Here is a 24,975-nt window from a genome sequence, read left to right as displayed (position 1 = left end):
AATTCAACTGTTTTCTAATTTTTCTCTTCATTTTATAGAATTTTTTTTTAACTAACATAATTAGGAAGGACTTGTGTTACCATATTTCACTTCCCTTATTTTCTGGAAATTTTAAAATTAAGAGATCTTTCTAGGTCAAAATAGTAAAAAATTATGGTTTAATTAAGCAATTTTCAACTAGATATTTGTGATTCATTTCTCATGATTAGTGTAGATGACAGAATGTTAAAAGCAAGTTATCTAAAAGAATAAAGAAATGTGATTCCACTATGCTTACATATAGGTGTATGGATTTTCCTATTACACCAGTTGGGTGCAAAAGAATTTGACGTCACACACTGCTAGGCCATTAACCTGTTGATTGAGCTGTGTTTTAAAATATAGTCTGTGTATACTACTGTGAGCCTACTTCCTGACAAAGTAAAATCAAAACCCTTGGGCCGTTTTTTTTTCTTTTTCACTTGTAGTAGAAACATAATTGATTTGTCAGTGCACCAAATTATTACAAGTCCCACAATTTTGTGAAAATTTTAAATGGTCGTGTTGGTACTTGCAAACAAATTTACTTGAAGGAGTTGCAGATGCTTCGATTGTTCGATAATTCGTTAGTATTTTTGGTAAATTTTAGAGTATCAGGTTTCAACTATCTGCATCTACTAATTTAACTTCTAACACTTCTTGTCTTGTAAAAATAATAATAATAATTGAAGCATTTAGTCTTATGAATTTAAAATGTTTTTATTTTTAAACTATTTATTTATTTTATAAATTTATTTTCATTTATCGGACAACAACCATACAATTATTCAAACTTATAATTTCACCACCTGCGAGCATTTTTTTTTTTTTTTTTTTTGAACTAGGAAAAAATATATATATGCTCAACAAATCGGTTACAAATTATCTCTTCACCACTCCACAGATGTTCACGGTGGTGGTTCATCTTTTGAAAGTAGGGATGACATATTTCTTTTCGAGTGACTTCTATTAAGCCCAATGTGAGCATGGGTAGCACTTCAAGATAAATGTTACTTAAAAAATTCACCAAATAAATGCTCGGTTCTGACGAATTATAAAGAGGAATCAGTATCTGTTTCTTTCTCAATTTTTTCGAAGCTCTTTGGTTGGCAATTAAAATTTTTATTTTTATTTTTATTTTGGTAGGGTTAATTTGTATCTTTTGATTAGTAGATGTATTTACCTTTTATTTTTCATTGATATTCATTTGTTAGTTGTTCAAATGTTGAGTATGCGCATGTGATTGTATAATATATTAAAATACTTATAAACTCGATTTATTTGGATGTAAAATATTTTTTACAAAATATATATATTTTTTATTTTTTAATGTTTGGTTGTCGTGAAATATTTATGAAAAAAAAATATTAAAATCTAATAAAAAAATAATTTTACTCATCAGTTTATTTTAGACTCGACCTTAACCAGGGCCGGCCCTGGCCCAATGCGGTCTCCTTGGGCCTCAAATTTTAGAGGCGCCAACTTTTGAGGCTTATAGGGGATGGAAAAAAAAAATTTAAGTTAGGGCAATTTCAGACTACACAATCTGCTTCGACACTCCGCAGGGCTCGCCTCAGGTGACAAGGTATGTTCAACCTCTATCTCTCTCTCTCTTCTCTCTCCTTTTACGTGAATCGATCTTTTGTATATGTTTCTTTCTTTCGTTCATCTCATCATTTGATTTGTTTCTAACTTTGGTTCGTTTGATTCGGGGTTTTTTGTGTGTGTGTGTCACTGTGTGTGATGGTTATCAAAAGCTGAATGAATATATTATGGTTCTCTTAGTATTTTAATAAATGTGTGCCTTTCTACATGTGTCTTTCATGGCGATCGAGTCCATAATCTATGGCGGGTACTTTTTTTTTTTTTTTTCCTCTCCCTAATTCCAGTCCAATCTCACAACAGCAGCAACCATACCCCTTTTCCTCATAATTTTTTGCATTTTCACATTCAATCCTACGAAAATTAAGGATCCCTCCTACTGGGTTGAGCCTTTGAGGTAATAAATAACTTTTTCGATCTCTAAATTATGCTCATACTTAAAAGTGCCAAATTAAGGTTTTTTTTTCTATTTTATTTTTATATGAAGATACATACCACCGTTATTGATGTTATTTGAAGTTGGCTCAGCTAGAATTTCAGTTAATAATACTGTCAAAGCACTTGCCATCAGAATGTACAAACACATGGAAATCAAGAGCAGGCTTTAACAAAACAAAAGTTTATGGTTTTTCTATTAATTTGCACAGGTATTCTGTAGCAATGATCAACCAATCACTGCTACTAAAGTTGATTCCTCATCCTGAAATCAAGAAAGGGGTAATTGGCTCCCAAAAAAAAAACAAACGCGTGGTGTAGTGTAGTTAATACAAAGAGTGAAAGGCAAAACTATATATGATAGTGGATGCCACATATAACCTAAAAGTCCCACTACTTCTTCGGTACTACAAGTTCAGCCTCCTATAATATATATAGTCATCTCATCTCCACATATTTTTGTCATCTGTAATCATCAAATTTTAGTAGCTATATAAACAATGAATGTAAAAGAAGCTGCAGCTTTCTGTTCTCTAGTAAACTGTTCTCTTCATTTTTTATTTTGTGCGTGTGAAAATTTCGCCCTCTTTAATTGATAGATTTATTGTTATTAGTTAGCTATCTTATGCACACTGCACATGCGCACAATTATTTATTGGTGATGATAGATTTATAGTTATTATTTAGTTGTCTTATGCAAACTGCACAGGCGCACAATTATTTATTAGTGATGATAGATTTATAGTTATTAGTTAGTTATCTTATGCAAACTGCACAGGCGCACAATTATTTATTGATGGTAATAAAAATTTATAGTTATTAGTTAGTTGTCTTGAGCACACTGCACAGGCGCGCAATTATTTATTAGTGGTGATAGATTTATAGTTATTAGTAGACCTGTCAATGGATCGGATTTTGATCCGAATCCGATCCGATTAACCGGATATGGATTGAATAAAAAATCCGATAATCCGATTATGATCCGAATCCAATAACCCGTTAACTTAACAAAACGGATATGGATTAGGGCGATCCGATCCGCTAATAATCCGATCCAATTAAAATTATATATAATTATACTTATATATATATATATATATATATAAATCAGATATGACCGTTGGATTTGTTTAGTTGTAAGTTGTAACTTATAATGATGTGCTTACCCACATAATAGAATTCTCCCAATATATATATGTTGTATATCACCTACTTTAGGGCACAATGAAAACTGAAGGAGGCGAAAAGTGAAGGAGAATTGGGGAGGCTGCGGATGGACTGCTGGAAGTGGAACAGGAAGGGCAAGCCAGCAATGGATTGCCGAAACCATGGTTGGAATGCTTGGGAAGTAATTTTTTTTTTTTGTTACTTATTTCTCTCACTTTTCTTGTATTATTCCTTTTCTCCTATCCAGCCCTAATTTTCTTTCTTATATGTTTTTTCAGAATATAACTTTCACTTTTCAATTTATTCTTCCCACTCATTCGCTCTTTCATTTTTATCTCTTTTTGGTGATTTTTGGTATGTATTACAAAAACTGTTTCCCTCTCTTTTAATACCCTAACTTTGATTCTATTTGTTTTACCAAATTAAACATATTTTCAGCAGTGGAATGATCTTCACAGATGAATTTCATAGATCAAATACATGCTGATATTTGGTATATTTGGATCGTTTTGTTTGATTTGTATTTTTTCAAAATATTGCATTTGTATGATATATAATCGGATCGGATTAATCGGATCGGACATCCGATACCGTTAATATCGGATATGGATTGATTAGGAAAGGATCCGTCGGATTATCGGATCGGACCGGATCAGTTATTTTGCTTATCGGATTCAGATCGGATTGACCATGATCCGGTCCGAATCCAACCCGTTGACAGGTCTAGTTATTAGTTAGTTGTCTTATGCACACTGTACAGACGCACAATTATTTGTTGGTGGTGATAAATTTATAGTTATTAGTTAGTTGTCTTATGCATAATGCACAGGCGCACAATTATATTAGCTATAGAATTTGAAAACATCGTGTGAAAATTTCGCACACTTATAATTTTTTTTCGCACGTGTGAAACTTAAGGGCCTCACATTTGAAAGTTCGCCAAGGGCGTCTCAAAATATTTGGAATCTCAGGGCCGGCCCTGACCTTAACTTCAACCTAGATCTTTGTCAAATACCAAAAAAGTAAAAACAAAAAAATATTTTACCTGAAAAAGAAAAATCTTTTCCGAAGAAAATATTTTACTAAAAAACAATCGGAGAGCGTTTTAATTTTATTCCATGGAAATTTGGGTACTGCAAATTGATTGATAAATTATACTTCCTCTTTTCCTTTGTTGCCTTAATAATAATACTTGTCAAAAGGTATTTATATTAGTAATAATAAATCTTGCTTTAGGGTTGAGAGGAAGACCAAAAAATATAAAGAAAATAGAAGAAAAGTTCGATATTTGATTCTTAATTAAAGGAAAAAAAATAAATAGCAAAAAAAATCAATTGGAGGAAGTAAGATTTAAAGCAATTGAGGAAAAACTGAAATAATTAAGAGTTCAAATATCACATATGATAAAACACTATCTAAACAACCTTTTTGATTAATTTTTTCCAATTGCATATCAATTAAATAAAAGACAATATATACATATATCACATTCTATAATGAATTGGGTCAGGTTATTAATGAATCGAATTGATAATACGTATTTGATTTGTTAATTCAACATATTATTGAATTTGAAAAATCAACGAATTATTATATTAAATATTTAATCTATATTTGATTTTTTTTTTTTTTTTGAAATACTCACACACCCACTTGTTCATATAGAAGTTATTAGATTTCGGTTCAAATTTAGATCGAAATATGATTCATTGACATGTCTAACATGAAGGGCTGGGCTTGTTAAAGCTTGGGCTAACCCAGAAAAAAAAAAAAAAAAAAAAAAAAAAAAAAAAAAAGAAGAAAAAAACAGAAGAAAGAGAGATGCTTTGCAACCCAATTCTGCTGTAAAATTTGTCGTGGCCCAGGAAAAACTTCATTACTCTCTCTCTCCGATCATCGCTATGCTTAGTTCCCTCTTTTGAAAAAAAACCCTAATTCTGCTGTAAAATTTGGTGTAGTAGTGAGAAATTTCCTCAACAACCAGTAGAAAATTGTCTCGGTACAATCAGTCGAAGAATAGGAACAGCAGCTATCTCTGGCGACCACCTGCAACCTCCCGTGAGCGCCGGCGAGGGCTTTAATTGACTTCCAGCAGACACGAACATCATCTACTTTCCACCATTTTGCTCTTTAATTTCAAAGGTATGTCCATTTTTTATCTTTTCTTATTGATTTCTCTATTTATCTCTCTTTTACAATGTAAAAATTAGAGGAAATTCTGTTATTCAGCGTCTATATTGAACCAAAAACACAGAATTTTTATTTTTTTTCCTGTGTTTAGTGTTTGCTTTAATTGGTTGTGTGATGGTTCTGATTTCTTCTAATTACTAGACTGTTATGTGATGATGTTTGGTTAAAAATGTATAGTTAGTGCGAGAGCTCTACCTCTAATATGCTTAGATGGACTTAAGGACGGAGTCATATACATGCAAGAGAAATTCTACACGTTTCACACATGCTCAATACAGTACCGTGAGGGTTTCTAGCCTCTTCTATGTCGTTTCATCCTGTATCGTGTCCTATACTTTTACGGTATTCCTGCAACAACTACGTTACATCGTTATTTATGATGCCCATTTGAAAACATGTGATTAGTTTCATTTTTCTTTTCTCACCATACACTGATATTATAACCTCATGAGAACAACCCTTACCCCCACCTATAGTTTTCTCTCCAACACATGAGATCAGTATACCTGACTGTCCTTGACCAACACATGAGAGCAGCTGAGAGACGGCTTCCTCATCAGCGACCACTTCATAACAAACCCTAAATCCTAATTTTTCTTTCTAAGACAATTTTGAGACAATTCGCCATTCTAAGACTTGAGGCAACACTATTTTAAACTTACTTTGAGTGGATTAAAGCTTCGATTAGGAAGGCTAGTATCAAAAAACTTATTTTAACCCATTTCAGTTTTTCTTAATTTTTTTTTTTTGGATTTTTCCATTGTCATTATTGCTTATTTTGCATGATTTGATGATGCTTATTTGTGTTGGACATTGGCTTAAGTTGAAGTTTGGAGGTTGTAACACATCTTTAATGATGTGTGCATGCAATCTGGATATGTATAGGCATAAATACACATTGCAGGTTTTTGCGATTTTGGTTTCAATTTTCTTACCTTTTTTTTTTTTGTTTTTTTCTTTTTTGTTCTATGGAACTCTATTTAATGATTAATTGGCGATTATTTAGTTGAGTTTGAAGGTGCCAGTTTCCGTTTGTATGTGTTGTGTGCATATATGTAGGTTGTGGTTTTCCGGATTCAGAGGTGTTTTGGGTTTAATTTTTAGTTGTTTTTTAAGTCCTATTTGGTTCGAATTGATACTGAACATGTTTTCAATTGCTTTGGGTAGAGATTTTATTGAGTTGAATGCATTGTAATATGCGTCTCCATGTATATATGTGTTCATATATAAGCCATGGGCATTTTTATTTTATTTTATTTATTTTTTTTTTTATCTTGCAATGATTTCTTATTGAGTCATGATAGGGAGGCCAACAGCGGACGAGTCTGACTGTTTTTATGTGAAAGGAGGCTGCCGTCAGCCCCCACTCACATAAAAACAATCGGATTAGTGGGGCTGTTTATTATTATTTTTTCCATCGGTTGTTTCCTGCAATTTCCTTGATTTCTTTTTTGGCAATATATATTTTTTGGCCTTCTGTTTTGTGGGTAGGACAACCTATATTTGTCTCTCCATCAGTGGATTGGAATTGTTGTATGTTTTACACTCACACACGCTTAGAGTAGTATTTCTTTATGTTTTTTTTGTGTGTTTTGGCCCTATTCTCTAATTATTTTAAAGATATTCCTATTTAAAAAGTTAGTATGAGTTATTTTTCTACTAGTACTGTAGAATCTCACTATTCTACGATCCTGATCCTACGGACCCTACCGATCCTAGATAGGATCTGATCCTAATGACCCCCCATTGTTCCTAGGTAAGATCCTGAACCTAAGGACCCATTGATCCTAGGTAGGATCATGATCCTAAGGACCCCATCAATCCTAGGTAGGATCCTCATCTTGACAACCTTGATATATATATATTAGCTGTGCAAAGTCTTGTTCATGCTTTCTCATTTTATTGCGCGACTTAGTATTATATATATATAGATCACCTCCCAGGTTTTTATATGGCTGGCCTTGAAGGGTTTTTTTATGAATTGCCTGAACATTTTGTGTTCTTTCTCTTTGCAGTTGAATCAAAAGTACAGAAATGTCTAAGAAAATGCATACCGCTAAACGAGGATCATCAACAAGTGATATGGATTTGATGGACCAAAAAATGGACATAAAGTCAATACTGAAAGACATCGAGTTTTTGGGTAATAATTTCTTCTTTACTATTCAATTTAGCTGACATTTTACTGTTCAAGATGTGAAATTCTTGTTTAAATGGCTTAGCCAACGTGGACTGTCATTTTCAGTGTGAACTACGTTCTTTAGTCATTTTGATTCTTATAAATGTGATAGTGTCACATGGTTTAATACTTATAAGGAACGAGAGGAAGCTACTTATATCTTTCGGGCATTTTTCTTTCTTATGGGGTGTCCTTTTCTACTTTTTGTCTCTATCTGATCATGCATTTGAAAAGACTGAAGAGTATATATGGGCGGAATGCAAATGGATTACCATAGAGAAGCTACATTCTTAGTAAAGCTTAAATTTGCCACTTTTATGCTTATTTGTTTTCATGAAGCTTTTTGCATGTAAAAATGACATAAGACTAATGTAGCTAGAAAAACCTATACCACTTCACATTTTCTTGTAATACGGAAACCACTAGTGGAAACCTATTCCTTGATGTATATACAGTGGAAAGACATCTACTATCTACTGAAAGAATGATCTTTAAGATAAATTTCTAAATACATGAATGATTCATTTTTAGCCAGTATATATTACTGAGATAGTCTGTTGATTCAAAAATTGGTTTCCTTTCTTAGAATTATATAAAACACAAACATCAATAAAAAATTGTGGAATTGTGATGAACTGAAATCTTGTAACTTCTCTATTTTTGTGATGCCACTGTGAAAATTTCACTTGGAAGGTTGTCAGTGTGAAAATTTGGTTGTCAACATGCCAATATTCCTAACCTCGCAGTGTGGCAGCTTACACTTGCAAGATGTCACTATGTTAACCAGTGCATGATCATAGAGCTGGCCATTTGTACGATATCAATTGGGTTATGAGTAAAATTATAATATTCTCTAGCCAGAGGGTTGAGAAAAACCCCTTTTCTTCATCAATTTTTTCTCATTGAAAGAAAGAACGCTAAAAAACTTAGGAGTGACTTAATACGTGAATACAAGTATTGCAACATGACCTGTTCTTTTACATTATATTTTTTTAACTTCTTTTTTTTTTTGATAAGACATTACCTGTTTTTAACTAAAAAAATTATCTGTATTGTGGTGCCTCTCTTTTCCTTCATAATAAAAAAATACTTTTTAACTAATGTAATGTGTTTGTAGTAAAAATTAATGGAAATTGAATTCTATGGCTTGCTCAACTAACAGCTTATTTATAACAACTGTTGTAGAAGTGTTTCATGGGTGAGATTATCTTCTAATTGGCATCCATAAACTTGCATTTGGAGTCCTTACAGGGAATTTTTTTCTTGCATTTGGAGTGAAATGGTGTTAGGTTCTTGGAATCCTTTTGTTGTGTTTCTGGTTTTTGTCCTGCTACCTAGATACCTCCTTGGTTTACTCTTATATTTGTAAGGTTTTCTTTGTCATTGGTTCTTATGAAGTTTCATTACAACCTCACATGGTTGAATCGAATAACTTACCTTAGGCATGACTGGCCCAGAAAGTGTCTCTGACCACCTCCCTCAAACTGGCTTCTTTTCACTTAGTTTTCATCCTTCCTTAGTTTTCATCCTTCCTTGAATATTCTGTTTTGAACTTCAGGAATTATGATTAGGTGAGAGTCTTATCGCAATATTATGCTAGACTGAAATGTGTGGAAAAGAAAATTCTGCTAATGTTGGTTTGTGGCTGGGGCAATTCTGACTGTCAACAATTATTAATGAAACCTTCAGTAGTTCATCTTAATGTAGTTTTGAGGTTTTTCTCCTGAAGCCTTTCATATGTGTAAGATCACGAACCAGTTGCATACCAAACTTTGATACGAAAAAGTTAAGTAGGTTTTACTAAGATGGTGTACTTAAAAAGCAACCAAAAACTCACAACAATCTTGGTCCTTGTTTGTTAAGCTATTCCACATAAAACTCAAATTTCTTAGGCACCTAAGTAAGGTTATTGAAATTGGATTCTTATGTTAGATCTATTTGGGGTCCTCAAGATCTGATCGAGAATCGTAAGATTCTACAAAATGAGAAAGATAATTCCATAAACTATTTTGTGCATTAAATAAATCTTTTGAGGATTTCTCCTAAAGCCTTTTTTATGTGTAAGATCAGGAACCAATTGCAAATCAAACTTTGGTGCCAAAAAGTGAAGTTGGTTTACTGAGATGATGTTAGTTAAATACTTAAATAGCAGCCGAAAACTCACTACAATCTCTGTCCTAGTTTGTTGAGCTATATTGGAAAGTAAAATTAAACACCTCTACCAAAGAACATGTTGAAATCTGAGTCTTTTTTCTTTTTTTTTTCTTAACAAAAATAAAAATGAAAATAAATTGTGTTTTCAGAAAAATAAAGTACTTTTTTTATTTTCTTTTCTGTTTAATGTATTTTTTGTATCCTTTTGTGACCAAAATTCTAGAGTGACGTGAATCTTAAAAGCATGCCTAGGGATCACCTAAGCAAGGTTATCAAGATCGAGATCCTATGTTGGATTGATTTGGGGTCTTTACTCTTTAGGATGGGGTCGAAAATCATAAGATTCTACAAAATAAGAGGTTTTTTTATCCCACAAAATGAGAAAGCTAATTCCTAAATCTATTTGCATATTAAATTATACTTCTAATATATTCAAGAATCTAAAACTCATAAAAATGTGCGTGTGTATGTGTGTATATATATATATTATTAAGACATGTATTTGGAACACAGAGACCTCCGAAATCTCTCCCTTATAGTTTTGGACACACAAACACATTATTAGTATGGGAATTGTTTAATTTATATAGAACTAACCATGATATCACCTCAATGTTAGATTTAAAATATATATATATATATATAAAATCATAAGTCATTCTTTTGAGTACTTTGTAATGAATATTTACTTATAAAAAAAGAAGCATCGTAAGTTATCATTTTGTGATCCTACATTCATATGAAAATCTTTAACTTATATATGGAAAAAAAAAAATGCTGGTTTAAAATACTCATGCTACATGTCCAAGGATACCGATAGTGTAAGAAAGCCTAGAACATAGAGTTGGGGAAGAAAGACAAATTAAACACTAGAGATTTATGTAAATAAAAGATCTATTTTTTGAAGCAAACTTAAGCTTTAGAGAAGAAAGAGATGGAAATTGAACTCATCGTGTTGTCGGATTGTCTTTAAAGCAAAACTTTGTTCACCTTCTCATTTATATACCCAGCCGTGAGGAATCGAAGAATTACAGTACCAAATCAAAATAGCTAACCACAAGAAAAAATGAAAAGGAAAAGGAAAGGCAACAATGTTGAATTCATACTCATTAAAAAAATTGTAATGAGGTCGCCTAAATATGTTGTTTAAATAGGTAACTAGTTAAAAGCAAACTTGAAGATTCATGGTGGAGTAGAAATGAGAAAAAAAATGAAAAATAAAAAAATTGTTATATATAGGACATTGTTGGTCTTGACCTTTGTTTCATAATATTTTTTGGATCTCGGATCCTAATTTATCAATAAGGAACAAAAGAGTAACATTTTATGACTATGATAGGATCGGTATAATCAAGTGTCAAATCGATTCCACGATTCTTGTGATCATATAGAGATTGCATATGGATTCTGCCATAGGATTTTTGTGGGATCGGAACGAATGCAATACTTTTGGTTCGTAAAATCATAGGATCATAAGATCCGGATCACGATTTTAATGACCATGCATCTAAGCGCACCCTTCTAAAATTGATAGGGAAGATAAGATATTCCTTAATATGCATGAAAAATACTTCTTACACCCCAAGAGGCTAGGAGAGAAATAAAGAAAGATACCTCGTTGTCAAGGTTGACAGGCAATTAGTAAACACACCCCAAGGTCATATTATCAGCATTACCTTGAAGTCTCATAGTTGTTAAAGGTGCGCCTCATATTCATCAGCATTACGTGAGCCAGACTTACATAAAGCCATCCGGCTCATGCTTTTTATTTTTTTATTTTTGGATAAGTAAGATTATATAAGAAGGCGTTCAAATGAGGAATGCAACCCTCATCAGGTTCATGCTTTTTAGCAAGGCTCCAAGCTTTAAAATAAAATGCGCCTTTTATTTTTTAATCATTTGTTCAAATTGTTTTATTTGTATCTTTCTTCTTCTTTTTTCCTGGCAGAATTTTCTTTGTATCTTTAAACGAACCTAAATTTTTACATTCTAAATTTACTGATGGATCATATTGTTTATTCTTTTGCATCTTTGACAAAATACATGAGCATATTTAAAACCTACATAAAAATTAAAATGCATCCTGTGCTTGATTTTAATTTTCATCCTAATGTAATGTATGTTTAAAATTAGATGACTAATGCTTTTTATGATTGGACAATCATAATGGCATTTGATTTAGTTAATGCACATGCATATTGATAAGTAATTTGGAAAAGGCTTGGTTGTTGTTGTTGTTGTATACGCATAATGATAAGATTTATGCGCATCTTTTTCCGTACTTCTATTAAATATCTCTTTTCTATTACACATGCGCCTTACTTCAATCAGGCTCATGCCTTATGTTGCACCTTGTACTTAGGCTCTGAGAAACTTTGGTGCCTTAGCGCACCTTGAGCCTTTCATAACTATCTCTCGGATGATTGCAACCAACTCGACCATTCAATAATTATACACAAGAAGTTGGAACATGTTCTGGCTATTAGGCTCCTAATTCTTTTTTGGAAGTCCTATGTATGTAATGATATTCCTACAAGTATCAAAAGTGAAAAATTAAAAAATAAGAGAGATAGAAGTTAGTTCTCTTTTTTATTTTAACAAGGCATCTGATGATTTTGTTTGTACAGCTTGTTGATATTCTATGAAAGTGACAATGACTGCAAAATCTTAGTGAAATCAGTAAGCTAAATATGGTTTTGGTGTCTACTTTACTTGGGTGTTAGGGCACTTGGTTAAAATTTTGTATTTCCTATAATTCATTGTAAAAAACTTGCCTTTTTTCGTAGCTGACGGGCAGTTGTAACTATATGGACTTGCTTAAAGTTGTAAAATATATAGCTTGTTTAGTGTTTAAATCCTGCAGATTATGGCTACTGAATTGAAGTGGAAATGTCGGTATTTCATGGTACATTACCTAGTTCCAACTCAAATCCGGGTTGGTTCTGGCTCTAGTCTATGAAGGAACCAATTATTTAGTTGTTAGCATTGTCTTGTGGGCTGTAGCCTACTGTCAATCATATTATATCCGTGGTAGCTTTTCAGTATTCTTGTTTACTTATTAGAGGTCATTTCATTTCAGGCTCCTCGCATATGACATGGAAAGAGAGGAAGGAGTTGGAAAACAGGAAGGTAGTTTCTCTTGGTGGAAAGGTACTATATATGCCTTATTTCATATTTTTGACATAAATTCAGCTCTGATCATACTGCATTCGAAACTTTGTAATTTGTGTGCACTTTCCCATGGCATAGCCTTCAAAGAAGCAGAGATTACCACTAAGTGTAGCACGGGTGATGATGAAGAAACAAAAGGAAAGAGAGCAGAAAAATCTACATGAGGTTGTTAACTTGTTTCTTGCCCTTTTCATTTGCATGGCTCGTCTTTTGCAAAACTGGAGTTGCTGACTGGTTTAGTTTTCAGAGTTCAATTCTTGGACATTTTGGAGGAAATTTTGGCGGTGGCAATAAAAAGGTCGCTGACAAGCGCAAGGCTGAGGACAGAGTGCTGAAGTCTACTGAAGGTCGTTTCAGAAACGGTGTGCTGGACGTGAAACATTTATTGAAACCTGTTGCCTCTAGTGACACTGTTAAGGACACACCTACAGTCGATAAATGGAACAAGAGAAAGGGTGGTAAAAAGAACCAAGGCAAGAAGAAAGGTGGTGGGAAGAAACGCCACTGAACATTAAAAACCTGGGAAATATCTAGGTCAGGAAGCTCTTTTTTATTTTTCATTTTATTCTGAGCTTCCTCCAATACTTGAACGAGTGCTCAAGAATGCCGAAGACTCTCAAATAGTCTCCATGTAATAGATATAGAACTGCTGAGCTCTATCCGGAAAGTTGGTGTACTTGTGCTCTTTCCTTAATTGTTGTGATGCACCAGACACAGCATTGTCTTGCTGAACTCCTATGTTCTTCCTGGGATACCTATGAAGAACAGATGCATTTTCAGGGAGTTGTATCCAGACCATATTTGCTTCATATATCAAATACCCTGAAATTTATCAGCACTATTTGCTACATTTATCTATAATTTGAATATACATATATATATGTCTGAATGCTATATATTAGTATTTTATATTGTAATGTACCACCGGATGCATGTCTGAAACGTCTTGAACCTAAAAATGCAACCTTTATAGTCCTTTATGATAGTACACTTGTTAAGAAAATAGAGGGTTTCAATGTGATCTTATTAGAGAAGAAAATTTGATATAGAAAAATGATAGGGAAACCGAAAATTTTCACTGAAAGAACTACCGAGCCTGACGTGGATCGGCCGCGTCATATTATGTAAACTGTTCTCTGTAAACCTGACTCCCGTTCTCTCTCTTCATTTTTCTCTCCTCTTCTCTCTCTCTCTTGTTCTCTTCCAATTTAGGCACAAGTGACTTTATCTTAGTCCAATGCCAAGGAATTCATCTCTATAAGCCCTTTTGATTGGTTGAGTTCAATTGAAAATCCGTGAACCAAAGAACTCAAAAATTGTGTTTATATACATTAAAAACTGAAGAGTTACTGATAGATCAGGATAGAAATATAGCTTAACCGATCCATGGACCCGTCCTTACAAGATTGAAACCCTAATTATAGTGTTGGAAGGTTCTTCCAATCATACTTGCATTCAATTTGATTGATCTTGGATTATCGATGTAATACTAACCCTGTAAATTGAATTATTTCATGAATGCATGCATAAATTAGAAGAATCTGAATACCTTACCTGAGTTTTGGATCTTCTCTCTAGAAAACATCCTATAGATGTGTGAAGGGGAATCAAATGATTTGGACCCACTTTCTACAACAATATATCTCAAGTTTTCATTTTAGAGGTTTCTTATTAGTTTTTCTGTTAATTAACATGGAGAATAATGATGAACGACGAGATGAACTAAAGGGAGAGAGAGAGAGAGAGAGAAAAAAAAAAGAAAAAGGGGAGAAAAAAATCAAAGAGATAGAGATGACATGGCTAGAGCCACGTCACGTTCGGTTCTTTTTTCAGGAGAACCGTTGGGTTGGTCTATCACGGCTCTTTGATATATGCGTGCCTATATATATATACACCCTTGAGAAAATTAAAATCATACTACTTTAAGTCCAGTGCAAAAAAAAAAAAAATTACTAATGATAGCCCATCTCAAATTAGCCCAATCCAAAATTAACCCACTCCATTCAGAAATGCTGAATCCGCACTTTTATATATATATATTTCAAAGTCTAGGTCCATGTAGCATTGGTTCTCAGGTTTGTCATGGTACACATAATCGTGTATATATCATTGCATCTCCATTGTGTATATATCTTATTTTAAAAAAGAAAATGGGTTCGCAAGAAATAAGGAACAGGTTTTGGAAATTGATAAAAGAGTTTCTGGTACATTTGCAATTAATCAGCACTTAATATTAAAAACAACATTAATTTGTTAAAATGAGACTTGCTTCATATTTCGAAAATGTATTTCAACCCCATGACCTCCTTTCCCCACCTCCATCTCTCTTCCAGAAAATCTGCCCCAGGATATATTACGACGTCCATCTTACAAACAAGATCTTCTCTATAGTCCATAAAACGAGAAGAAAATGAAGTAATGCATGCAAGAGACTATCATCCAGAACTTTTTTCCGAGTTTATAATGCTCCGGGCAGCATCCAAACTCAATTCCTCATAGACCTGAAAATATCATAGAAATTGATTCTTTCTCTGTGAGTTAAGAAAAACAATAATTGCAATAATGACTAGAGTAGAGTAAATGCATACAAGTTTTTTGTGAACTTGTTGAAAAGCTTTGCAAAATCTCTCCGCCCCAGCAGTGCCCACCTGTAACACACAGGAGTATCCAAGTGAAAAAGATGCCAACCCAAAACATCAGAGTTTTGAACCAAAGTGTAGCCTTATACTTTTAAATTCCGAAGAAGGACTCAGTCTCAAACGTTTTAAGAGACAAAAAAATAAAAAATGAATATCAACAATTCATTAAATTTTAGGTTTCAGGAATGATTCATGAGTACAGTAGTTATAAAGTTAAAAAAAACTCGGGCAAGCTATGGATAACGGCAAAGAAAATTTGTCCTTGACTGCTATTGTTGCGGTTGGTTACAAGCGTTAGCAACGATGGGAGCCTAAATAAAATGACATTAGGGTTCCCTTTAGGCTGATGTCTGGTTATACAGATGCATTACTTACATGTGAATAATTCCCACCAAGGAGAACAAAAGTCATAATTCCAAGTGAGCATTCATGCTGGTTCTGCAACTACCATATTTATTATGGCTAACCAGTATAAAATGAGGACACACTTCCTGATAATTTCCTCCTCCCACTCCTCCTTTCTCTTCAAGACTGAGGGTTGCAATATCCTCAACACTATAAAAGGGTGTGCTTTCTTCATTCTCTCTCATTCTTGGCAGCTCTAGGAGTTTTAAAATTTGTTGGGATCCACCCATTCCCTCATGTTGCTTCCCCCTTAGTTTTTCCCATATCTCCAATTAACAAGCTTAAGGTTCCAGATTGACTTTGATGCAACGGAGGGTGGATGCCATGGTGTCCCCCAAACCAGCTGATCTCAGAATTTGAGGTCAAGTGGTAGGGCAGCATTTGAGCCCGGAAATGAGTATCTGGTTAAGAGACCTCTTGTTCACTACCTCCTTTGCAATTGCAATTTGAGCAGATGCTTAATCCCAGCAGCAAAGTCATGACTGCCTTTGCCTTGGAATCTCCTCCTTGCAGCAACCTCAGTCATTGCAACAACCGGTACCTCGGAAGAAGTCAAGCTGACACCAGGTCCCTCAATTGCAAAGAGTAATGAAGGACAAAGAGCAGCAGGTGCACTATTGGACTATGGCACCTTGAGCGATCTATCTTATAAACTAATGTTCCTTGCCCTCACCAGGATTAAGGCACCTCGAGAGAAATTCAGGAACAAATTGAGGTTTTGGTGCCAATATCTGGTGAAAACTAGCCTCACCGATCATTGGCGAAAAGACAAATTGATAAATCCCTGTAGTAAGGAGTTCCATATCTTCATAAACAACCCTCCTAAAACTCTCCTTATAAGACTCAATTTTAGACGTTGCCAGAACCTGCTGCCGGACTCCCTGGTCAAAATCTAACCGTCTACCACTACATGAGGTTGATAAGAAACCTTGAAGCCTCTGGCTTCACCCATTACCCGAATGCATCCAGTCCTAACAATTAGAAGAGCAAGCAGCAGAGCAGTAACCAGTCATAAATTGTACACTCAAGCCAGTGTGATTAGTACAGTCCCCTCGAAGAACAGAGACATCTCAATAGTTCCAACCTTTGGTTCATATAAGGCCTTAATCAGAACCCCTTTATTTCCAAGATTACTGCAAATAATGTGTTCCTTGTGATCATAGCCGCCATGAGAATCACTGACGTGTACTCACTGACTAAAGTAAAAAGGCTAGTAAAACATATCTTAGGAAGTGCTCATACAGAAACATAAGCAAGAAAAGAGTGTGATTGTAGCTCGCAACATACCAACCACCATACTGTTCCATGTCCTCACAAAGCCTGATGAGGTATAGCGAGCAAGTGAAGTAATGTGCCAAGGGGATGGATGATCCCTGCTTAGGTAGTATTAACTCTAAGGGAAATGCTCGAGGAAACAATCAATCCTCGGGAAGCCCTCCAAGATGCATCTAAAGCCGGGCCTGAGAAAAGGAGGCGATTCTCATTTTTGTTCATGGGATGCTCCACTGTGTGGCTTGTCCTCGGCAATATCCCTCACCGATAGCTGTCACTTCATAAAGAACTGGCATATCCACCCAATATAAGTCTTTTCTTCACACTTTGAGATGGTTTTGCTAGAAGCTCTCCCTTGATATGGTTCCTAAAGACGGCATCAGCACTAGGTAATGACCTTTTTTGGATGTCCTATGGAAATCAAGCAGTCTTGTTTTCCATTTTTTTTAAAGAACAAAGGAACACATTCTCCTGAGAAGGTTAACAACAAGTGGTTCCATTTAGAAGGACTAAAGAAAATATCTTCCTAAAGTGAAGGTTAATAAGAAACGGAGTCATAAGCATATATGCTCTTAGAAAGTGAAACAACAGCATTTCCATAAATTCTACAAAAGCTCCTACACAAGGGACAAGATTGACGCATGCTATCTGTCACACAACGCAACAGAATGATTTCATAACCACATAAAGTCAACATGTGCTCCGAACATGTATCAGAACATGGAAAATACAAGGCAATCATAACATATATCCTATCAAAGTAGACTTCCGAATGTACTAGAATAATCTACATGTCATAACCATCCAGAGAATGTCATGTAGTTCAACATTTGTATAATATTTAGATAAGATAGTGAAGACCAGCATACCTTCTTCTCAGCAGCCAATTTTAGCTTCTCCCAAAATGCATCTGTTGGAATACATTCACATTCACATGTTTAATTTAATTTCAACAAGAAATGAATACGAGAATACTGATTGAACTGCATTTAAGTTACCTGATACCCTCCATGCCATCAACCCCATTTTCACTACTTACTTTATTAAGCTTTTAGAAAAAAATTGATAAATAGAAAGGGAGGAAAAGGAATTAGGTGCCCAAATGGAAAAAGGAAATCAGTTCAGGAATATCATGATTAAGGAACTTGCTAGCACAGTATGCACTTAGAATCTTCATAGATCAGGTCCATTAACTACTAACTAGGATTGTTTTGATATGCAAAATTCTACTTCAACATGCAGAAAGCATGAAATGTTTCAAAAAATTACCCACCAACAACAAAACACACACACACAGACATATATGACAAGAACTCTTGACAACAGATTATTAAAATGAAAAGCCTCAATCTGTGAAAAGTCAAGGACGGATAATTGCCTTTCAATTCAATTAATGGTTTCACAACAAAAAATGGGTGCCTAAATCTTGCCAAGTTCTTACTTTCAATTAATTATGTAAACGGTATCAATCAAAATTGGCACAGAATAAATTATGATGCGGCAACCCACCATGTTTGTCCATTTGTTCAATTTCAGATTCCTTTCTATTCCCATCATTCCATGCATCTTGCCATTCCTTGGCCTGTTGGGACAAATTTTAACATCAAAATTTAACAAACTAGCACTGAATAGGTACAATATTCAACTGAAAGATGTAAGAAACAATTTCCACATTACTGCATCAGTCTTTGATGATTGAGAAGTTGATTGTCTTGAAGAATCCAAGTCAATCTGAAATCGAAGAACAAGAATTGGAAACTTAAAACTCAGAAGCAAATATAAACCACAAGTTAAGAAATGACACTCTTATATGATCTTCAAACATGTGCTCAGTACTGTAGAATCAGCTGGAACAATGACAGCACAAACATTGATGTAGTTTAATTAGAAGGCTTGGAAGTTCCAATAATTAGAAGTCCATAAGCAAAATATTTGGATGTGACCAAGCAAGCACATGCATTACAATAGCTCAAGGACTTGATCCAATGCAGGCACCTGTTGTAAACTAAAATTCACAATATTTCATACAAATATACACTGAAATTCATCAGTAGTTCAGTACATATTGATGTCACAGAACAACCAAAAATATTTGAGGTACATATACTCTCCTGTTCCCCTTAACATACCCGTGTCCATGTCAGCATGACATGGCATGGGTAGGAAATGTGTCCAAGGCACATACAAATTCAGACACTTGGATCTTCTATATATGATGATGGGAGAAAAAGAACTTAATTTTATAGGCAAAGAAGGTTTCCTAATACTAACTAAGATAGAATTGCATTTTTTTCACCACATTATGTGTAATTCAAATTATAATTGAAAACATTTTTAAAGATATCATCATTACACTATTAGATAACATGTCATACATTTAATGTCTGTTCACGTATCTGTACTGAAGTTTTAGACACATGTCAAGCCAAGTCCCTATATTGTAAGATTTGGGTAGGGAAGTCTAACACTTACATACACACCCGCACCCTATACACGCATCTGAGTCCATGTACCCTATGTTACATGGACTCTTCAAAAGTAGTTGAAGTACCTGTGTTGGACACACTATACTCCGACATGGGTATAAGATATGTGTCCAACACTTTCTATTGGACATTCCTAAAAAGCATATGCAATGATTCAATTTTATTATATTATTGCTTCCAAACGAGTTAAATGCCTATATTAAACACTATGTAGCATAAAGAAATTATTATTATTATTATTATTATTTTGATAAGTAGCATAAAGAAATTATTTTACTCTATAAAATTAAATAATATGAATATTTGGCAGTGTCCCAGTGTCCTATGCTTGAGGATTTCATATATCTGACACTTGGATATTACCCGCACGCGACACATGTACCCGAGTCTAGGTAACAAAACATGTAATATAATTCAAAACCATTACAAGTCCACAAGGATCCTAACAGCTTGCACAGTGTCGGCATGACGGATTTAACTGATTAATGCTCTAATCAGTATTAGGAGTATTTCATTTTAAGGGGCCTCGTGGAAGTAAGGTTACAAGTCGTTTGGGCTCAATCCAACCCAACCCGATTGATCGGGTTGCGCTTCGGTTCGAAATCTTCAACCTAACATCAATTTGGGTTAGGCTTTGGTAGAAAGGCCAGGAAACAGGGGCCCAACCTCTTATGACTGTCCATCTTTACTCAAACTTATCAAAGAAAAATAAAAACAGTCCAGCTTTACTCAAATATTTATTTTTCTTCTTATTTTTTCCCTATTTTGTGTTCATTGATAAAATGCATTCATGGAGTTTTTATTTTATGTCACAATAGGGCATATCAGAAGCTAAGAGCTTAGCATCCATGTGTAACAACCAGTCAAGTCTTATTCCAAAAGGTTGTTATAATTCATCTAACCATTCGCTCAATCTTATCAAAATCTGAAAAAAGCTGGTGATTGTTAGAATTCATCTAACCGCTCGCTCAATCTTATCATAATCTGAATTCATCTAATCACTCGCTCAATCTTATCATAATCTGAATTCATCTAACCACTCGATCAATCTTATCATAATCTGAAAACAGCTGGTTAGCCACAAAACCATTCTTCTACCAGTCCACTCCACTGTTAAGTCACAGGCCTCACGCCCATGAGATGGGAGAAATTACTTAAAGAAAAAGGAATCGCTGTTACAGCGGCATTGCCATTGCCGTTTCAGATGCCAGGCATAAGAATGTAGGTTTGAGTTTGAGGATAACCACTTTGTGCAAGTAATGCCAATGGTTTGGGTTGTACCATGTTCGGGCCCGTTTGGATTGGCTTTTAGAAAGCCGCTTTTGGCTTTTAGGACTCAAAAGCTATTTTTTGCCGCGTTTGGATTGCAATGTTGAAGAGCTTCAAGCCTGTGGAAGACCGTTTGATTGAAGCTGGGGGAGGGTAGCTTTCGCAAAACGCTCTTCCTGAGGGACACGGGAGGCCGTTTCTGGTTTTAATGAAACTTTTATAATTCCCATAATACCCTATGTTTTATAAGTAAAACATTGTTTGTTCCCAGCATATCCCAAATAAATATCCCTACCATTTGGCAACTCTTGTCTTCTAGGGTTTCTGCTTTCCTCTTGATGACGGCAGCAATACATTATGATATAGACCACTCAGCAGCCTCCAGCAAGAACGAAAAACCATCTTATATTCAAGGGCCTGTGATTATTTTTTTTATTTTTATTTTTTTCTTGGGTTGTGTTGGTTCTTCAATTTTGGGTAACTAACGGGTCAGTGGCCTAGCGGTATCAGAAGCAAATTTGGTGGTTTAATGGTCTAAATTTATGTCATTCTTTATTGGTGCGATGAATCTGAAGTCGAAGCTATCAGTGTGGAGAGAAAAGGGGAATAGCTGGTCATTAATTTCCATTGTCTCTAGAGCAAAGGCTATCAGTTTTTTTTTTTTTTTTTTATCCATCAAGTATGGTCTATCAGATTATTCTCTCTGGAGACAGTTTTTCCTAACAAATTGATGTAATTTAAGCATAGTTTCGTTGCTCAGATGATACTTATTTTAGATCGAGCATTCATTGGAGTTTCAATTTCTTCTTCTTCATTTTTTTCCCCTCATTATATTTAATTTTACCTACTTTAGATGCCGTGCTTGTTATTGTTGGGTTTTCAAATGACAGATTTTTTTTATGATGAAGTACTTGTTTAGTGAAAAACCAATAATCTGATGGGGTAGTTTTTTTTTTTTCTTTTTCTTCACTTTTTAGTACTATTCCTTCCATCTCTTCATTCTATTGTTCTAAATTCTGTGAAATTCCATGAATTAAGACAGTGAGGTTGCATGTTCTGTTGACTTTCTAATATGGAATTGTGAAATAGAAATTTAGTATGGATGGATTGCAATTTTTTGGTCTGGAGAATTGAAAGCAAACCTTCCTTGTGCCAGATGACACACCAAGCTGCCATCATATAATTTTTTGGAATATAAAAAAGATTGCCTTGTTAATAGAGCTTACCAATTTGGAAGATTGTGATTGAAGAATGACATATTGTGCTACTTCAATAACTTTGTAAATGGTATATTATGCCTCTGCACAATTTTACTTGTTAGTTAGTGGTACATGAAAAGTTTTAGAGTATATTACTTTCTATAAAATTTCACCGATCTAATGCCAGTATGTTAAGACATAAGAAATTTTATCAACTGATTTTTGAGGCCCTTATTTACTTATATGAAATGTAGGTGAAGAAATTATTCTACCTTGCGCACACATTTAAATTTCATAATTTGATATAATGATAAAATAAAATCAAAATATAATATCACACTTTTTGAAGCTTTTGGTTTATTTTTATGTGTTTAGAAAAGAGTTACTACTTTATGTTATCGAACAGTTCAAAAAACAAAACAAAAAAAAAAAAAAACAAAAAAAAAACATTATAAGGGTAAAATAGTTATTTCAGTAGTATAAGTGCTTCAACAAATATTTTGCCAAACAAACACATGAGTCAAATAGAAGTGTGATATCTTCTGCTTCTCTTTTTCTTCTACGAAAAAGCAGAAGTAAAAGCTATGCTAAACGGACCCTTCGTCCATACCAGCATAATGACTTATACATAGTTTAAGGGGCAAATCAATTTTTAGGGTAAGAGGTCTCTAAGATTGCTCCACATATTTACAGGATAAATCGAATAAAACTTAAAGGATGTTAGAATGGAGTTTCATGCTGCCCAATCACTTAAAAGAATGACTACAACGTCTATTGGTTTCTGGATTGATAGAGACTAAAAATCAAATACTAAAGATCCAATCAATTGAAGGCATTATAGTTGTTGTCATGTTCAACCCACGTGACTCTTATAATTAGCTGCTATTTTACCATGATCTAACGTAGTGACTCTCATAAAAAGTTGCTTTGAGTTTCCACAGCATACTAAGCATTTTTGCTAGTTCTTGAAACTTATAAAGATGCAATTTTTGGGTCTTTGGTTTTTAAAGACCAAGTGTGATTGCTCGCCATACACGATCTATCTTCATACCACCCTTCAAAATGCTCACAATTTTATTTTAGGGAAGGATTAGTTATCTAAATCCAAAGTGCCTCACTAGTGTAAACAAATATAAATGACTTAGACATATTGTTAGAATGGATAAAATACCCAAATCAAATAAACTCCCACATTACTATTCCTACTACATACTACTACTACTGTGTACCACCCACCACCACACACAAACCCTCCATCTAGTGTTGTTAAGCATTTATAAGATCAAATAATTGGGAATCACAGAAATCTACAGAATACCCAAAATATTCAGAAAAGAAAAAATCATTATTATATTGGAAATTTGAAGCAAGATAATCATTAATATCATGTCCTTAATACTTTATAATCCGAATAATCAAGGGAAAAAAATCCACAATCTATATAAGAGCAGTAATTTAGGGGAAGGGAAAGGGAATATACTGAAACACATGCATGCATACATACATACATATATATATATATTAAAAGAGAGAGAAGAGAGAGGGGGGGTTTACATGGTAATCGCGGGGCCGGACGACGGGGAAGAGATTAAGAAGGCGTTGAAATTCAAACTCATCCATGGCCTCTCTGCTCTCAAATCACTCTCTATTCTCTCTCTCTCTTCGCAATTCAATTTCACCTTTTAATTATTTATTTATTTATTTATTTTTTCATTTTAAGCATCAAGAGAATAAAAAATAAAAAAATAAAAAGTAAAATGACCAAAAAGGGATTGGGTTTTCATTCAATGACGATCATGAGCTGTCAAAGCTTCATGACCCACTAAGACGGCCCAATCTACAATGCGGGCCACATTTAAGTGGGCTTCCTACCAATTTATAGCCTGTTTTTGGTAAGGTACACCATAATCGTCCCACATTACTAAGATGTGTTTGTATTGGAAGCAGCAGCAACAAGACATCCATTGAGAGGAGCAGTATTACATGTGATGAAAACAAGCAGCTGTACATTAGAAGAATTTTCAGAGGTAATTTATGATTTATTAAAAACACTTTGAACTTGAATTCTCATATTATAAAAAAAATAAAAAATAAAAAATAAATTTTTTTTTTTTTTTTTTTTTTTTTTTCTGTCATTGTTTGATTTGTTTCAATAATTATTATTTTTGAATTAAATACAATGAATTTTTGTTCAGTTTAATTCTTATATATATAGATATATATATATATATATATATATATTTTATTTAGCAATGAAAGTGATAAATATATTTCTAACTGGTGAAATATGATTTAACAACACTCATCTTCTCTTTCCAATTTTCTAACCTTCACTAGCGGCACACCACCACAACCACCTCACCATGACAGCTGCCAGGCTGCAAACCACCACAAGCACAGTCACCGCAACTGTGCCGTGAGCCATGTACCTGTCCCAAAACTGCACATCCTCCTTAACCTCTAATTCTCTCCCGTCTTTAGCAACCCTAATAATTTAGTTTAAAATCTACGAGTGTAATGAGAATATATATAATAAATTAATCACCCTAACAAGCCAAATCAATCAACAAAAAACCCAGATCAAACTCAAATCAATTTTTGATAAGCAATTTCGGGAAACAGATGCTGTGACACGCCGTGAGCGGTCGTGTTAACTTGTGACACGTCACTAAATTAAGTGCGCCACGTTACTAACATGCAGAGGTTATATGTCGACACGTTATGTTATACTGTTCGCAGCGTTGACGATTATATCAAGTATCTTCACTCATTTTTTGTATCGATTCTCT

The 24,975-nt window shown here is 34.2% G+C and overlaps 2 protein-coding genes across 6 annotated transcripts; one reads left to right on the top strand and one right to left on the bottom strand.

Annotated features, from left to right (window-relative positions):
* Positions 1-1,510: 1,510 nt before the first annotated feature.
* LOC132311527 (uncharacterized) lies at positions 1,511-13,757 on the top strand. 5 transcript variants are annotated; one of them, XM_059809447.1, is made up of 6 exons: positions 1,511-1,603; positions 5,184-5,364; positions 7,428-7,555; positions 12,825-12,895; positions 12,995-13,081; positions 13,164-13,757. In XM_059809447.1, the coding sequence occupies exons 3-6, from the start codon at positions 7,447-7,449 to the stop codon at positions 13,422-13,424; spliced, it is 528 nt and encodes a 175-aa protein (XP_059665430.1). In that variant the 5' UTR covers positions 1,511-1,603; positions 5,184-5,364; positions 7,428-7,446; the 3' UTR covers positions 13,425-13,757. The 5 variants fall into 5 exon arrangements, with proteins under 5 accessions (XP_059665430.1, XP_059665429.1, XP_059665433.1 ...); XM_059809446.1 differs by having other exon boundaries at positions 5,181-5,364; XM_059809449.1 differs by lacking the exon at positions 1,511-1,603 and adding an exon at positions 1,881-2,017.
* A 1,325-nt stretch (positions 13,758-15,082) lies between these two features.
* Positions 15,083-23,884, bottom strand: LOC132311528 (uncharacterized). The gene is made up of 6 exons (XM_059809452.1): positions 23,741-23,884; positions 18,910-18,963; positions 18,742-18,814; positions 18,102-18,142; positions 15,505-15,564; positions 15,083-15,417 (listed from the first exon to the last, which is right to left on the bottom strand). Exons 1-6 carry the CDS (start codon positions 23,804-23,806, stop codon positions 15,352-15,354), a joined length of 360 nt encoding a protein of 119 aa, XP_059665435.1. The 5' UTR covers positions 23,807-23,884; the 3' UTR covers positions 15,083-15,351.
* Between the last annotated feature and the right edge of the window lie 1,091 nt (positions 23,885-24,975).

This window comes from Cornus florida, unplaced genomic scaffold, assembly GCF_030987335.1.
Source record: "Cornus florida cultivar Cherokee Brave unplaced genomic scaffold, ASM3098733v1 CherokeeBrave_3.0.0_Hap2_Chr06, whole genome shotgun sequence".
In the NCBI taxonomy this organism is placed as follows: domain Eukaryota; kingdom Viridiplantae; phylum Streptophyta; class Magnoliopsida; order Cornales; family Cornaceae; genus Cornus; species Cornus florida.
This window is presented reverse-complemented; position numbering and strand designations above follow the sequence as displayed.